General features: G+C 34.8%; 1 protein-coding gene across 6 annotated transcripts in view; it reads right to left on the bottom strand.

Annotated features, from left to right (window-relative positions):
- Window positions 1-2,534: 2,534 nt before the first annotated feature.
- Window positions 2,535-17,924, bottom strand: part of SENP7 (SUMO specific peptidase 7) — a 206,919-nt gene continuing 191,529 nt past the window's right edge. For 4 of the 6 annotated variants that reach the window (XM_023212233.2, XM_023212243.2, XM_023212251.2 and 1 more), the window contains 8 exons: window positions 17,110-17,232; window positions 12,392-12,484; window positions 11,277-11,401; window positions 9,588-9,640; window positions 7,860-7,903; window positions 7,691-7,759; window positions 6,891-7,041; window positions 2,606-4,411 (listed from right to left, as the gene is read on the bottom strand). In XM_023212233.2, the coding sequence (XP_023068001.1) occupies window positions 4,274-4,411; window positions 6,891-7,041; window positions 7,691-7,759; window positions 7,860-7,903; window positions 9,588-9,640; window positions 11,277-11,401; window positions 12,392-12,484; window positions 17,110-17,232 (796 nt within the window). In that variant the 3' untranslated portion in view covers window positions 2,606-4,273. Of the gene's footprint in view, window positions 4,412-6,890; window positions 7,042-7,690; window positions 7,760-7,859; window positions 7,904-9,587; window positions 9,641-11,276; window positions 11,402-12,391; window positions 12,485-17,109; window positions 17,233-17,924 lie in introns of all 6 variants that reach the window. The other 2 variants (XM_023212207.2, XM_023212222.2) reach the window with 2 other exon arrangements.

Here is a 17,924-nt window from a genome sequence, read left to right as displayed (position 1 = left end):
AAAAAAAAAAAAAAAAAAAAAAAAAAAAAAAAAACTTCTAAAACATGTATTATTATGTTTTATAAAATTTAGTTGGTATAATTGTAGTTCAAAAAAAGAAGTATAAGAAATTAGATGGGTTCATTTGTTTCTAAATATAATCATTTTACAAATTCAATTTAACTTGACATTTATTTGTAACTTTTAACTGCATCATTCTTAGAATAACTGTATCTATGATACAAAGCAGGTGATGCCCGCTATAAGTTTGTGTCATAGGAATCCAAAAGCAAGAGTAACTCCAACTAGAAAAAGAAAGGGGGTGGGGGGGAAGCAAGGGGTGGGTATTTCAGCTGCGCCTTGAAGGGCCTACTTGGCATTTCAGTATTTCAGTGGGCAGAACTAAGGATTGTTAGTGGGAAGAACTGAGAGTTAGGAAAGAAATCCCTGGTAGTGATCAATAAGGTGGAAAAGTACACTGTTTTATAAAGAAAATAGGAAGATATTTGCTAGAGCAGGATAAGAGCATACAGCAAATAGATTGGGAATGAAGGCTGAACAGTTGAGATTGATTATAGAATATCTTCAAAGTTTTAGCAACAATTTTGGATTTTTTTCCTGCAGATGAAACAGATTCTCTCTCTAATGTTTAATTACTCAAAAAAATATATTCGTTGAGCTTTTATTTAAGGACATTCTTTTTAGGAAATATTTCGGCCGGGCGCGGTGGCTCAAGCCTGTAATCCCAGCACTTTGGGAGGCCAAGATGGGCGGATCACAAGGTCAGGAGATCGAGACCATCCTGGCTAACATGGTGAAACCCCGTCTCTACTAAAAAATACAAAAAACTAGCTGGGCGAGGTGGCGGACGCCTGTAGTCCCAGCTACTCGGGAGGCTGAGGCAGGAGAATGGCATAAACCCGGGAGGCGGAGCTTGCAGTGAGCTGAGATCAGGCCACTGCACTCCAGCCCAGGCAACAGAGCGAGACTCTGTCTCAAAAAAACAAAAAAAAGAAATATTTCAAAATCTCATAGGATGGTCCTTGAACCTTTTATGCTTCAAGAAATCATAAGCATATGAGAAACTAAACATAAAACTCTGTGCTTTAGAAACAACAGATTCCTTCATCTAAACTTAATTACAAATCAGTCAAGGATCATCACTGACTCAACAAAATTTTCTGAGTGTTTACTCTATGCTACTAAGATACTTAATGCCAGAAATGGAAAAATGCTTCCAGTCTCTGAGGAGCTTACAGTCTAAGGAGAAAAACGTATATACAAATAATGTAAAACAGTAATTAGAGAAGTATATACGAATTGCTACAGGGGAGCAGGAGGGGGAATGAATTGTTTCAGTAGGTGTAGGGGTGGTAACATTTAAGTTCAATTTTGAAAAAATAAAGTTCACAAGAAGTGGTGAAAAGGTATGGAGGTACAATGTCACAACCCCCACTCCACACAAGCATCTGTAGTCTTGGGTTCAAAGTGACATTCACACTCATGGGACAACAGTCCAAAACGTGGCTCCAGGCTTATTTGTAGAGAAACACAGCACAGGAAACAGTGTTATAATAATAATTTCAAGTAAAGTACATCTTCATCTGGAGTCTTTATAGAAGCCCTGACTCTGATTTTTCCAGCCCCCAAGAACAACGCACTAAGTTGTAACAGAAGAGACTATCTGGGTGGGAGCAGGCCACAGCAGCAGACAGAAGCCTCATACACACTGCACTGTGCCTCTTTAACAACGCATGGGCTAAGTTTCCAAATTTCCACAGGGACAAGCTGAATTACAAGAGACTGCAGAGGGAAGTACCTAAATGCATGAACGAATAATTTTATACAACTGCAAAAGTAGAGGACAATGGTAAGATGAGAATAGGATATAGGCTGGAACAAGATTAAGGATGGGTTCCATATGCCACGTCTAAACCTATTTTTCCTCTTGGCATAAAGTAAGTTGATTTCAAGAGGTATTAAACTTTTTTAAAGTCCTAATTAGGTGATTGGATATGATTTAAATAACTTTTTTTTTTTGAGACGGAGTCTCGCTCTGTCGCCCAGGGATCTCCTCATTCTTTTGGGGTGCAGTGGCACGATATTGGCTTACCGCAAGCTCCGCCTCCCGGGTTCATGCCATTCTCCTGCCTCAGCCTCCCTAGTAGAGCTGTGAATTTAAAATAATATTATCTTCTCTAGGAAGGCTTGCTTTGTTCACTAACAGCCCTCTCCCTGCCTCTCTACCACCTCACTAACACACACACACACACACACATACACACACACACACACACCTCTAGGCTGAGCTCCCTCCTGCATTCCCAAAGCAACTCTATGGTTGTTCTTAACAGAAAATATTTAAAATGTTCACATGTCCATAAATGACTCAGGAACAAAAGCTATCATTCACTTTTTTGTGCCTAGCAAAATGCCTGCTAGTAGTAGATGCTAAAACAATTTCCCTGAACTGAAATGACACTCAAATAAACTATATGCTTATTAAACTATGAAGAAAAATTAATATAAGCATCAATTTCACGATATACACAGAGCAGCATACAACTGGAAATTTATTTCTAACAGTAACTCATGTTTCTTAAGGAAAAAAATTACACCTCAATTTAATTAATTGGAAATATGTTTAATATAAAACACTGATATCCTCAAAACATTATTTGCACATTAATTTAGGAAAATGAATTTTAAACAATCTTCAAAACATGATAAAGGACAGTGGTATCTTTGAAAAACATACAAACAAAAACGTTAAGAAATCACAAGATGACTTATAGACTTGCTTTCCCAAAATTAGATGTACAAAACAATAGTCACCTTTAAAAGTACCCCCCAACACACACAAATTGGGAATGAAATATGTAATTATAGCCATCTTTATATGAAATATCCAAAAGACAAATATCTTTAATAATATAAAGATAGTGACAAAATCAAAAGCTAAGAATACTGAGGCTTAACTGACAACCTCAATTCATATGATTTTGAAATAAAATGTTCAGACTTTCTAGCTTTATCTTAAATTGCCTTTGCTTCACTGCTTACAGTTATAATGTAAATCTAAGAGATGCTTAAAACAGATTAAAATAATATTTTTAAAAAACATTTTTCTTATCTGAGAAAATACAATATAATCATATCTCCCTCAAAATACTCCTGATAACATTAGAAAGTTCTGAAGTGCTTAATCATACACAATGCCACCATTATCACATGAATTCAGAACTGTTACCTGAATATTTAATAAAAAATTAAGTTCCATGAGGATCATAAGTCTCTAAAAGCTACAATTTAAAAATATAAAAGCAGTAAGAGCAATCTGGCTTTGCAAATGAATACTGGGTAAATTGAGCTATAAAATTATATATTTAATTCTAACCATTAATAAATAGGACTGAAGGTTTTCTTTGTTAAAGTTATGAGGACACCAATTTTATCTTCTATATTACAGAAACTATACATAAATTCCGTGATAATGTAAGAGTGAATATTTATATAGCAGTACCTCAAGTTGAGCTACATGGATAATTTTTAAAAAACTATTTTGCACAGGTAAAATTTTTTGTTTCAGATTTTACCCTGAACAAATGAACTAAATTATAGGATGCTCACATATGACATCAAAAGAAATGAAAAAAAAAATAGAGCAGAGTAATCGCATTTAGCAATTGAAAATAATAAGCTGCACTTTAAAAGAGCGAATTTTTATAATCTTCCTAACATTAAGAATGTCTTTTTGTTACATACAGAAGGGATGCCATAAATGGCATTTTCTGAAGCCTTGATACTAAATTCTTTTTTAAAAAATACACAGTATTCATACTGCATGCTTGAGCTGCAAAGAATAGAATTACAATATGATGTGACTTGCCAACAAATTTGACAAGCACTGGGGCTGGCACCAGGGAGGCTTTAACTCCCCTCAACACCCAGTCATGTGGAAGTACAGATCACATAAGTTTTATTATCTACAAAACATTCCCATATTACATATGCTATTGCATAATCCAAGCATATTTACTCAGAAAAATATGAAATATTTATAAAATTTTAATTTATATCTAATAAGTTTATCTTTATCACCCCCATTCCCACTTCATTTATAAGATCCCAACAATTCTAATAATATATCCTATGTATTTTAAATAATGTTCCAATGACTTATTATAAAACTACTGCAAGTTATTTTCTTCTCTGTGAGCTGGCTAACACAAATGCTGGTAAGAGGCTTTCCAGTAATCTTAGAGAACATCTGTGTCATGTTTGTACAGATTAACTAGCTACTGCTGCCCTTCTGTTGCTGTAAATGAAGTTTCAAGATGAGCTCTCGAATATCTTCCCGTTTGGTCTTTATTACATGACGAGGAAACCATTTCTCCAAATGAATTGGAAGTTCAAAATTAACAATAGGATCCTAATGAGAGGGAAAAAAGCGTGCAATCACTTTAGCAGCATAATTTCAAATTTGTCTTAACTTCATTTATATAAGAAATGACAAATTGCTAACTTTTTTAAAATAACAATTATATTAAGATATAATTCACATAATACAATTCACCAATAGCATACAATTGAGCATTTTTAGTATATTCACAGTGTAACCACTTCCACAATCAATTTTAGAACATTTTTATCAAATTGCTAACTTCTAAATATCAAAATTAAATACTCTGTTCTGCTACAATGTATGTTTAAGTGAATTAGCACAAACAGAATTGGTAAATAAAGAATGATTCAGAATGAAGTTGGTTTTATCACAACTTTCCCCAATATGTTAAGATTTTGAAATATTAAAGAGAAAGCCTTAGTAGTTAATGAAAAATCTCAGATTAAAAATGGAAAATCCTGCAAAGTGCCTTCTTTCGGTGTAAGAAATAGCTGACTTATGGCTTCAAGAATCACTACTGTTTCAATGACGTTAAGCTTAACCAGGAAATCGCAAATTGCAACCACAGGACATTTCCCCCGTGTTTAAAAAAAAAAAAAAAAAAAAAATTCTGAAAAGGGCTATCCTTAGTATATGTTTATAAACCTGGTAAAATTATTAGAAGCCAGAGGTAAGAAGGACTTACATCTTGAAGAAGGAATTAAGAGCCCAGGGTGTATGGCTGAAAGGATGGACTGACTGTGAGTCCAGGAGCAAATGCTAGTGGAGATTTACTGTGCCAATATTTTTATTAGAAGTAATATTATTTTTATTAGGGCTTACTTACAAAGTCCCATAGGTTTTGAGCAATCTGCCTTAAGCCCATGTTTTAAATCTAAGCTATCTTATATTAGTGCACCAAATTTACAAAACACGAGGCTTAGATTTTTGAGGGTTTTCCCAGGAATCTTACATGGTGCTTCATCCTGTATTAGATGTATATTCTATTGACTGGGCTATATAAAGTAGAATTATGTAACAAACAAACTCGGAATACATTATGTAATAAGGCAATCTGGATATTCAAAACACAAAATCAAATCTATTTGGAAAGCTTATGAGAGGGCCAGAACCTGACACCCAATGATGAAGTTCTAGTGTAGAATAAAAAAGGGAGAAAAAAACCCCAACATAATAGATATTTAATGATTTCCAAAATGTGTACTGTATTTTACTATATATTATCCTTCCTCTCTCATATTAAAGACATCAAAAAGTTGTAGCTGCATATTATAACTCTCATGCTTTCTAAGTACCGTTAAGCATCCTCCAAGCCGACCTCTGATCAAAGACATCCTGCTATTAGACCCATCTTTGTAAATAATAGTGGTAATGACTGAAGTAATGAGCTGACAGTTCAAAAAGCAAAGAGTGATACCTTGCTATTTAAAATTTCATTTTTAATACTGCTACAGTTCCTACAAAGTCTCTGTGAACTAGAAAATAACACCTATGTTTGTCATTGTACTTCTCCAGCTATAGCTTTCTGAGCTTCTTGAATAAACAGATCTTTTCATTTTAGAAAATTTTATTTAAAATACTGTCTCTGCCCTATTCTCTTTCTCTCCAATCTTGCTGGGACTCCAGTAACATGTAAATTATACCTTTCAAACAGTAAATTATACTGTTTCATATTTGTCTCTTAAGCTCTGTTCTCTTCTTAACATTCTTTTTTCTCTCTGGGCTATCGCTGGATACTTTATTGTCCTTTAATTTCACTAATCCTATCTTCTACTGTATCTAGTCCTCTATTAAACTCATCCAATAAGTTCTTAATTTCAGATATATCATTACACATCTTCAGCTCTAGAACATCTATTTGATTTTTTCTTTTTTTTTTTTGTATATTCCATGTCTTCACTCATTTTGTTTCATCTTTGGCTTTATCTTCTCTAATCTATTAATCAAATCATTTTAAAGTTCTTATCTGCTAATTACAGTATCTGGATCACCTGTGGTTCTATTTCTTTTTCTTTAAAAAAAAAATCTTGATTACCTGTAACATTTACCTGCCTCTTCGCTCGCCCAGTGATATAGTTTGGCTGTGCTCCCACCCAAATCTCATCTTGAATTGTAGTTCCTATAATCCCCACTGTGGTAGGGGGGACTTGGTAGGAGGTAACTGAATCATGGGGGCGGTTTCCCCCATGCTATTCTCATGATAGTAAGTTCTCATGAGATCTGATGGTTTTATAAGGGGCTTCCCCCTTCGCTTAGCTCTCATTCTTCTTCTTGCTGCTATCATGTAAAAAAGGACATGTTTGCTTCCCCTTCCACCATGATCGTGAGTTTCCTGAGACCTCCCCAGCCATGCTGAAGTGTGAGTCAATTAAACCTCTTTCCTTTATAAATTACCCAGTCTCAGGTATGTCTTTATTAGCAGCATGAGAACGGACTATTACACTCAGTAACTTGTGACTGCATGGTGGTAATCGTGAATTAAAAACTTATTTATAGCTTCACATACCTTGAAGAAGCTTTCCACATATTGCAATAAATATACTCCACAATCACTGCTATTGTCCTGTTTAGGAACTTTAGGGCATAGATCCACCATGTTTGTTTTGCTGAATTGACGATGAGTTTTTAGTTTAACTTCCCACTCGACCTCTAAATACCTGAAATAATCAACAAATAGAGTGACTAAAGTAGACATCTCTTTATCAGTATGCAACATTTTCACAAAGGCGGAAAAACATTTGTTGCCAGATGTGCTGTCTCAAGCCAAATTTCCAGACTGAATTTTACCAGTGCAACCTACATTTTGAGGCTCTCAAGTGCTACTTTAAAGAAAATATGTAATGTGATTTTCAAACTAAAAGCTAGACTTTTTTCAACAGCTCAACTTTCACAACTCAACAAAGTAAACTAGGAAATCATTTTAAAAGTTTCTTTAGTTTTTTCCAAGTACTACAGTAAATTACAAAATTACACATACATATACACATAATGATACAAATGTGAAAGAGTTCCTACTTTTTTCTAAAGTGGTACTTTTGATCATCAATGCAATGCTTCTTTGTAAAACTATACTTTCTGTTCAATTATGAATACAAATTCTGAATTTACCTTTAATATAATCCTTTAGAAATATTAATACTTGAATATTAACAGAATTAAAGATATTACTGATTAAATTTATAAGGCTTGTTGAAATAGATAATAAAATATAATTCCTGATATAGTCTTTTCAATAATTCTGAAGGTAACTTAAAAATTACTGAGGATTTAGATAACAGACTGAATGGTAAAACTGTCATTACTTACTCTCGTAAATTCTGAACTGTGTTTTGTACAGAAGCAGCTTTCAAGGAGTCTAGTATAAGAATACATGGCCTATGAAAAGCAAAGGACAAAATCAAGATTTACATACTTGTATACAAAGTGTATCTAAATACCTCAAAAAACTGTGTTATTTATTACAGCATGCACCTACCTTTTACACATTTTCTTTGGTACTGACATATTCGACTCGGTATTCTGAAATAACATAAATTTTTATGACTGCAATTAAATCTATTTTGAATAACTTACTATTCAGTTACTCCTTTAAAGTGTTTCAAACTTTGAAATTAAAATGTCAAATAATAGTTATTTTCATCATCAAAACTGAGCTACCTTTATTTTCCACAAATGTATTGATTTTATTATACTGCTAAAACAGTAGGCTATATATTTTTACATGCAGTCTCAAGTAGTTAAGGAATTTTAACTTGTCCTAAAAAGCAATCTGGAACTTTAATTACTTCCATTCCAAGTTATTATCTTAAGCAAAGATAAACAAGTTAATTTAACGTGTCTTTACATACATTCGCCAATTTATGATGTCAGTAGGGACACATTTCTTCCCTTTGAAGCATAAGATGCAGAACCTTAATCTATATTAGGTTAAGATATCCCTTTAACCTTAACCTGTAAGGGAAAAGGGATGGGGAATTTTGTTTTGTTGATGTTATGTTTTCTTCATAAGTTTGAGAAACCACAGATCAAACTTAAACAGATTTATTTAATGCAAACCTTCTCAGTGCCTTTATTATTCTAATATACACAATGGCTCTCTAAAACAGAAAGAGTATACAAAGTTTGCCCAACTTAATTGACCTTGGAATCCTGCTTATCATGAACTGTGTCTTAGAATGAATACCCAAACAAACTCAATTTGAGAAATCTGGCCCTAGAGGCAAGAAGGAACGCTCCTGTTTTGCCACTGTGACAGCAGGAAAGGAAACCTTCCTCCATAAGAAGTGACACTTCATATCAGTGACAGTAAAGACATAGGCCTGTGCCAGGGAGTCTGCTGCTATTTGTACATAAAAAAAAAAAAAATCATTAAATGGCAATCTTAATCAATTTAGAACACTGAACCTAGGCTACGCAGATCAGTTTGGAGCTCCAAATAAAGAAGAGTTAATGGTAACTGTTCTAACCTAAGGAGTTACACGGATTCACTTTGAGTCCACCTTGAATGATTTTTACAAAGAATTTTCTGGCAGGGCTCGGTGGCTCACGCCTCTAATCTCAGCACTTTGGGAGGCCCAGGCAGGCAGATCACCTGAGGTCAGGAGTGAGAGACAAGTCTGGCCAACATGGTGAAACCCCATCTCTATTAAAAAATATATATATATACAAAAATTAGCCGTGCATGCTGGTGGGCACCTGTGATCCCAGCTACTCGAGAGGCCAAGACAGGAGAATCACTTGAATCCAGGAGGGGGAGGTTGCAGTGAGCCGCAATCGTACCACTGCACTCCAGCCTGGGCGACAGCAAGACTCCATCACAAAAAAAAAAAAAAAAACAAGGAAGAAAGAAAATAAAGTAGAATATACAATGTGCTTAAGAGGATTAATTACCTAAGTTCAAAAAATTACTGACATAAAAAAGAATAAAAGTAAATCTGATTCTTAGAAATTAGAAAAGTAGTTAACCAAGATGAACATCAGATAAACTACTAAATAATCTAGAAAGTTAAAGCAAGCTAAACAGATATAAGAATAATAACGTATTTTGTTCTCTTCCCCAGCCCCACAAAAACTGTCAAAGAATCACAAAGCAGCACAATCTAATGATGGGCCAGTACAGTCCACCTAGCTATGCTCTATTTTATAGATAATATTATTATATTCATGAGTTTTCTTCCTTCTCATCTGTGAAGAACACACTTACTTGGGAATCCTCTGCACTCAAAGACAATGTCGAAGTAGTATGTAGATCATTATCTAGTTAGAAATAATTAAGCAATTATGAATGTTTATTGTATTTTTTATACAGGTAACTTAGAAAAGCATAAAATTATAATTTTCATGCAGTTACTGGATGCACAGTAAAAATACTTCAGATTTAATTTTTTTCATGATCAATGTTATGAATAAAATTCAATCAACAGATAAAACTGACAATGGTTGGCTGTTATCAAATAACAGGTAAACCCCAGAGCCATGATCTGAAATACCAGTTAGCTAGGCAAATTCTCTATACAAAGATAATATTCAAAAACAGCTCATTAATCAAAATGTCTGCTATTTAATGCAGAAGGTAGTTAATCTGCCTAACAATGGTGCTTCTAACTATGACCATACAGTTTTGTGTAAGTACACATCTGAGGCTTAAGAGGTTTCAAGATAATTAAACATAATCAGTTGCTTCATCAGTTTGTCTTTTTCCCCACATCAGTTTTGGCCAGTATTAATGGTAACAGCTATTTTTCAATCAGCTTACTGCCTAGGCTACAGCTACAAAACACTTAATTTTGTTACTTTTTTCTCAAAGAAAGTAGGCTTATTTACTTTAGATTCTGGCTTGTAAGAAAACTCGTGGAAGAATTATAAGAGATCCTATATTACCTAACCAAATTAACAGAGTCTACAAGAAATTAGATTAAGTAAAAATGGGGGATTTCAAGCATTGCCTGGAAATCAATGGCATGAATTCTTAGTCATGTTAGCAAACCTACTGTATTTTTTAAAATGTTATAATACTATTAATTAGCTAGATTTTGTCATTCCACAATGTATATATATTTCAAAATATCATGCTGTAGCCATGTGTGGTGGCTCACGCCTGTAATCCCAATACTTTAGGAGTCTGAAGTGTGAGGACTGCTTGAGGCCAGGAGTTCCAGACCCACCTGGGCAACATAGTGAGATCCTATCTTCACAAAAAAAAAAAATTAAAAATAAGCCAGGTAGAGTGGTGCAACTCTGTAGTCCTGACTAATCAGGAGGGTAAGGCAGGAGGATTACTTGAGCCCAGGAGTTCGAGGTTGCAGTGAGCTGTAATTGAGCCACTGCACTATACCAAGACAACGTCTCTTAAAAAAAAAAAAAAAAAAAAAAAAAGGATGTTGTACATAGTAAATACATGCAATTTTATCAGTCAATTTTTTTAAGTTAAAACAAGCAAAAAATGTCAATGGAAATAATAGTAATAATACATGGAATAAACATAAAATTTAGGGTAGTGGTTACTTCTGGATTAAAGAAAGTGAAATGGGAGTGATCACAGAGGAGATTATTATTGTTATATCAGAAAAGTTTTAATTTCTTAATCCAGGTGAAACAGATACTGATATTGGTCATATCAGTTATATTTTTTGTATGTTTGAAATATTTCATAAGATCGATAAGTAGTAATTTTTAAGTGCCATCATAAAACTTGATATAACAATACAACTTCATAATTACATTTTGTCTATACATGAGTCTATCATTAAAAATTTCAGATTTTTTATTCATCCTGCTAAAGCAGGTTTAATGATAATAAATAACTATACTACCATTAACTTCATTTTCTTGCCTGTAACCATTATATTATCGTCATCATTATTAAAAACACCATCTACGTTATGGATGTCACCTATTGTTTTGTTGTCATTTTGGGACTGCTGATCCTGGGACTGCTGGGATACAGTTTGTGGAAAATCTTCATACACAGCTTCTTCTAACCAGGGAAAACAAATGACTGCGAGATACCAGTGAGACCTGTTGAAAAAGAACTACAATCTTAATACCATGCAAAGTCTAAATAACATATAATATATTCTAGAGATACATCTGAGCAAGTGAGAATAATATTTCCTATTAATTTTGAAGACATCCACTGTGATATCTCATTATAACATAAAGCATAAATACCAACACTAATTAAATATCCAGAGTTACCAAGGCATAAGTAACACTATTTAGGATAACAGATGAGTAATTCAAATTTAATTTACTTTCATACAATCAGTGTTTCCTATTAAGGACCTGCCTTAATAAATAGACTCATAGCATTATTTTTTTCATATTGGTGCTTGAAGAGTTTTGTTTTCTTTTTTTTTTTTTTTTTTTTTGTAAAGACAGAGTCTCGCTCTGCCGCCCAGGCTGGAGTGCAGTGGCCGGATCTCAGCTCACTGCAAGCTCCGCCTCCCGGGTTTATGCCATTCTCCTGCCTCAGCCTCCCGAGTAGCTGGGACTACAAGCGTCCGCCACCTCGCCCGGCTAGTTTTTTGTAATTTTTAGTAGAGACGGGGTTTCACCATGTTAGCCAGGATGGTCTCGATCTCCTGACCTCGTGATCCGCCTGTCTCGGCCTCCCAAAGTGCTGGGATTACAGGCTTGAGCCACCGCGCCCGGCCAAAGAGTTTGTTTTCTTAAGTATTTTAAGATTCAGTCAAAACTATTTCTTTTATTTAGAAACTTTTTTCTTTAATCCAAACAAAAAAAACATTCAATGTCTCAGTCATTATAGTCTTGTGGTCATTTGTCACTTTATTTTTTTTTTTTTACTACTTTTACAACATAACCATTGTCAAACCAAAATCCAAGATAAGGAATTCATTGCCTTAGCTACTTTTATTAAAAAAATAATAATAATAATACCTGAGATGTATGTGCCCATAATTTTTACTGATTATGAATCTAAAAATACCATAAAATTTTTTTTCTGAATTCTTTCCAATATGTTCTTAAATAATCTGAAATACTTACGACTCATTTACAGGTACAAAGATGTAATCTTTATTAAAAATGTTTATGTGACGAGTCCATGTTCTTACTCTTTTATGTCTTCTCTGTGCCATTCTGAGAATATGAAAGATATATAAAAATTTTTTCATTTAAGTCAGGGACTTCAAGAGCCATTTTTATATACTGAAATATCTTAAATTTAGTTTATTTAGTCATCTTCTTTAAGCTATATAATATTTAACACATTATAAATGTATCCCCTTATAGTAACCCCTGGTTATTCTTAAATTTAATAACTATAAACAATAATGAAATGGACAGAAAAAAGGCAGCAATTTATTAAATGCTTTTTAGATTCCAAAACCTGCTGTGCAACTTAGTATAAACACAGTTAAATCTATTTATTTTGCTTAGTTCCATCTGGGCATGATATAAAACACTGTCATTAAACCTTAACAGAATTCTCCAACTGTTATATCTGTCATTAGGGAGGTTTTAAAACTCAATGGGCTGAGTGTGGTGGTGACTCATGTCTGTGATTCCAGCTACTTGGGATGCTAAGGTGGGAGGATCACTTGAGATCAGGAGTTCAAAGCTAGACTGGGCAACACAGTGAGACTCCTGTCACTAAAAATATAAAGAAAATTAGCCAGGATGGTGACGTACACCAACAGTCAGTCCCAGCTACTCAGGAGGATTGCTTAATCTCAGGAGTTTGAGGCTGTGATCACACCACTGCACTCTGGCCTGGGTAACGAGGCAAGACCCTATCTCTAAAAAATACATTAATCAGTTAATTTAATTTAATTAAAAATCTTAATGGAGGAGGAAAAATGAGGCTTTTATTCTCAGATTCTTTAAAATAAAATTCATCTCCCTTCCTTTCATACACAAGGAAACTACAGGACGACGTTAAAGGTACCTACTACTCATCCATCTTTCCTTTTATTTCTTCAACAAATACGTATTAGGTTCCTAAAAACAAATAATGAAAGTCACCTACACTGCCCTAGAAGGATTCATAATCTAATACGAGCAGAAAAAACTATAACAAATAACTAAAATGTGTCATAAGAGGTACAAAGGAATTACGGTAAAGCAGTAAGTCCCCAACCTTTTTGGCACCAGGGACCAGTTTTGTGGAAGACAATTTTTCCACGGACAAGGGGATGGTTTCAATATGAAACTGTCCCACCTCAGATCATCAGGAATTAGTTAGATTCTCAAAAGGAACACGCAACCTAGATCCCTCACACACACTGTTCACAACAGGGTTTGTGCTCCTGTGAGAATCTAATGCTGCCACTGATCTGATAGGAGGCAGAGCTCAGGCAGTAATGCTCGCTTGCCTCCTGCTGAGTGACCTGGTTCCTAACAGGCCATGGACTGGTACCAGTCTGAAGCCCAGGGGTTGGGGACCCCGTTATTAAAGCATCTGATACAGCCACCTTCAACAGGGTTGGCTTGCATACACACAAACACTAGTTTATTTTCTTTACCTAATCAGGGGAGTTAAAAGGATATAAAACCAAGTTTGTCAAAAGAAAGGTTTTAGGAAGGAATAAAATGACATTTAACAGGGGGATAAAGGTGATATGCGACTTCTGGCTCAGTCCCTTGGATGGAACTCTTATTGCAGGGGAAAAAAAGGCAAACCATTACGTTCTTATATAATTTTTATCAAGTCATACAGGAAACTGAAATCATTGCCCCATCTTGTTCATCTGAATAATATCTAAACAAAACCATATGGGTAAACATTAGCAGTAACATAGGATCCAGAATGAGCTAAAAGATTTGACAGCAATTGGACACTATGTGGAAGATTAACCACACAAAAAAATCAAAGTCACATGTTTATTGAATTTTCTCATTTCAGAAGGACCCAATCATTATAATGACTATAAACAATTACTTTCAACTAGTGCGTAGTCTGTTGTTAATTTGTTTTCTATTTGAAAATCTTAAGGACAGACATCCAGTTTTATATTGGTATTTGGTCGATTTCCTGATTATGCTAACCTTATTTGATTGAGAATGTATTAGACATAGAATGAGGCAAGGAGGATAGGGCAGAATATGGGGGCCAAACATAATTTCCTATTCTCAGTTCCTAACTGTGTAGAAAACCTTCAACTAAATGTCTAACAGTTCTCTCAGTAATCAATAACAGGCACTGCTATCATCTCGTATTTTGAGTTCCTAGTATGTTCCAAGCACTGAACAAGGCACTGGGGATAGAGTGGAAAATAAGATAAAGTCCCTAACTTCATAGAGCTTCAAATGAGAAACAGAAAATGAAGAAGCAAACAAACGAATAAAATGATTAGAGATCATGCTGTGAAACAAATTTTTTAAATGCGAGGATAAGTTGTTTCAGGCAGAAAACAGGAAAGAGGTCAGCACATTTGAAAGTGGAAAGGAGGTAGGTTGAACTTAAGTATGGTGAACGAGAGGAAACGATGTTATGAGATGAGTTTAAGGGGATGGAAAGAAGCCAGATCTTGCGGGATCTCATAAAGTATAGTAAGGAAGCTGTAGCTTCTTAACACTAGTAGTTTGAGCCTTTTGGTGTGGATTTACTGGCCATTAAAATTCATATCTCTTGCTGCTCTGATGACTTTTAAAAACTGATTTGTAGAGATTCTTTGTGTAAACACTAATGCTCGGTCTGATATATCAAATTGTGTGAATGCTTAACAGACCAAGCATTAGTATTTACACATTCGTGTGTGTGGTGTGTGTGTGTGCGTGTGTATGTTAGTATCTTATGCATCTTACCCTAGAGGATGCCACTCACGTAACTTTATTTTTATTATGTATATAATAATCAGGTACATAATATCTGTTTTTTGAAAAAACTCCGTAATATAGCAGAATCTATCTACTTTCATTTCCTTAGTAGGAAGGTGAGTATACAAAATTCACAATCTCTACATTGAATAATCTTAAAATAAAACATGAGATTAAGTGCATAGTACCAATCATTAAATTCTGCATACATGAAACAGAACAGGAGAGCATCAGAAATGTTATCTAATTTATTTAATAAATCTCCCCCTTCCATATATCCCTCTCCACTAGCCCTGATTATCAGAAATATTTTCAAATTGCAGTTTTCTCCTTAATTGATCCTGGCAGGTCTTGTCCATCAGGACAAATTCTAGACCTATAAAGACTCTCAAAATGGAGTTGATCATACATCCCAGTCTGTCTAGGAAAGCCCTGGTATATGCACACGTTGTCTAGTGTACCCACTGACAGAGCCTCCTATTTTTCTCACAAGCATCCCAATTTAGACCATTAATTATACAGTCACAACACTATGAACAACAGAAAGAGTTGAACTTTGAAACTGGAAAGCTATATCCAACTTTGAAAAACTTATATAACTCCTTTAAGCTTCAATTTATAAAGACAATGACAATAATACTGTAGAATCAAATAACTTTATGTTCACTGTCTTAGTTCCTAGCAGGCACTCAATAAATATTAATTAGTCTCTCTATTCCTACCCTCTTTTTCCAACAATATATCAAATTCAAGCAGTTTATCCATTAATCCTCTTCTAACTTATTTATTATTCCTATTATTTTAATGAGATGAATCAAACTCTCATAGCCATTTTTTTAAAGCAATCTAGTACAATAAAAACTTTGGACTAGAAGTTAAAAGGTAAAGATTTAAGTACCAACAAGTTCTGCCATTCACTAGCTGTTCACCTTAAGTAAAATGTATTAATCTTCATTAGACTGCTTCCTCATCTGAAAAATTGGGATACAGTTTATATGCCCTATCAAAAGGTACTGTCATGATAGTAAAAACTGAAATAATGTCAATACATGGAATTGTAAATTGTAAAACAGTAGAGAAACGTTTATGCTAACTTTTAAAATAACAATAACTCAGTTTTATCATTAGTCTACTCAGATTATCATACAAATTGTTAAGTATGGGGAAAGGGGAGAAATGCCTTATGTTGCAACAACTATCCAAGTTTCTATTGTCTAAGAAATACCTCCTTTTTGCCTATCCCTAGCCACTGCTCCAGTTTTAGTATTAAGCAAAAAAATACTTGGGCAAAAATCAGCTAAATTATGCAAACAAACACGGTATTTCATATAATGTAGCACAGGTTTAATTAAATAGTCTGTCATTGGGGGTCCAACCAGGAAAACAAAAACAACCCTATATAACACATAGAATGTAATGCAGGAAATTGGCTACAGCATTGACAAAAAAAGAAAAACAAAAAAACATAAAGCCAAAAACGGGGACAGTGAGACAGCCAAAGATTAGCAGAGGAGGAAACTGCTGTACCTGTAGGGTAGAGGGCAAAGAGAAGAAGCAGTACCTCCACATGGAAGCTGGAGTTATAGCAGGACTGTCCTGTGAGAGGTGGACTCACAGAGGAAATACAGCCACTGTCAGAATCATTTCCCAGTGCAAAGGGAGTAGGGAAGAAATAACCCAGCTGCTTTCTTCCTTGCCCTCCAACTTCCAGGATTTCCCCCAGGGACAAGCAATTGGAAATGCAGACTGCAAGGGTCAGCCTCCCTGTCATGGGCAGCAAACAGTGGAAGAATGGGAAATGGCTCTCATGGCAAACAGACCCAGGACCTGCACAAACGGTAGTACTGCCTACTCTAGGAAATACTATAAAAAGAAGCCACTTTACTAGGTGCATAAAAATAGTATATTTTCTCTTAAAACTTAAGTACATTAGAGGATTAACTTACGAAAGATTTGGATTATCTTCTGTTAAATTATTTTCCTTTCTTGTCAAGCATTTATAGAAAAAGCTACTAAAAATGTGACTTCGTTCAACAAGTTCATCTGATGCCTTCTCCAATATAAGATACCTGTAAAGCAGTAACCCCACAAAAGTAAATTATTTTTAGATTTTACTTGGTCTTCCCCCAATTGTCTTATGTGTTCTGGAAATCTTTGTTTTTTATCTATTTTGATTCAAAGCAATCTTGCAGTTTCCTCTAATTTCAGCTTTCAGTTTGGTTAGTTACCTAGCCTTTCATCATGTAAAGCAGAAATCACCCACTTATTCATTCATTTACTTAACAAATATTTATCAAATTCCTAACATGTGGCCTGGCACGGTAGCTCACGCCTGTAATCCCAGCACTTTGGGAGGCCGAGGCGGGCAGATCACGAGGTCAAGAGATTAAGACCATTCTGACCAACATGGTGAAACCCCGTCTCTACTAAAAATACAAAAATTAGCTGGGTGTGTTAGTGTGTGCCTGTGGTCCCAGCTACTCAGAGGGCTGAGGCAGCAGAATCACTTGAACCCGGGAGGCAGAGGTTGCAGTGAGCTGAGATCACATCACTGCACTCCAGCCTGGGTGACAGAGCAAGACTCTGTCTCAAAAATAAAAAAAAAATTAAAAACTTTAAAAATTCCTAACATGTGCCAAACTCCATGTTTACACTAGAGACACAAAACAAGAGGGGAAAAATAAAGTACCTGCCCCTGTAGAGCCTATAATCCAGAGGAGTGAGGGTAGAAAATATTAATCAAATAATCATATACTCAAAT

This window comes from Piliocolobus tephrosceles, chromosome 2 (genome assembly GCF_002776525.5).
Source record: "Piliocolobus tephrosceles isolate RC106 chromosome 2, ASM277652v3, whole genome shotgun sequence".
Classification (NCBI taxonomy): Eukaryota; Metazoa; Chordata; class Mammalia; order Primates; family Cercopithecidae; genus Piliocolobus; species Piliocolobus tephrosceles.
This window is presented reverse-complemented; position numbering and strand designations above follow the sequence as displayed.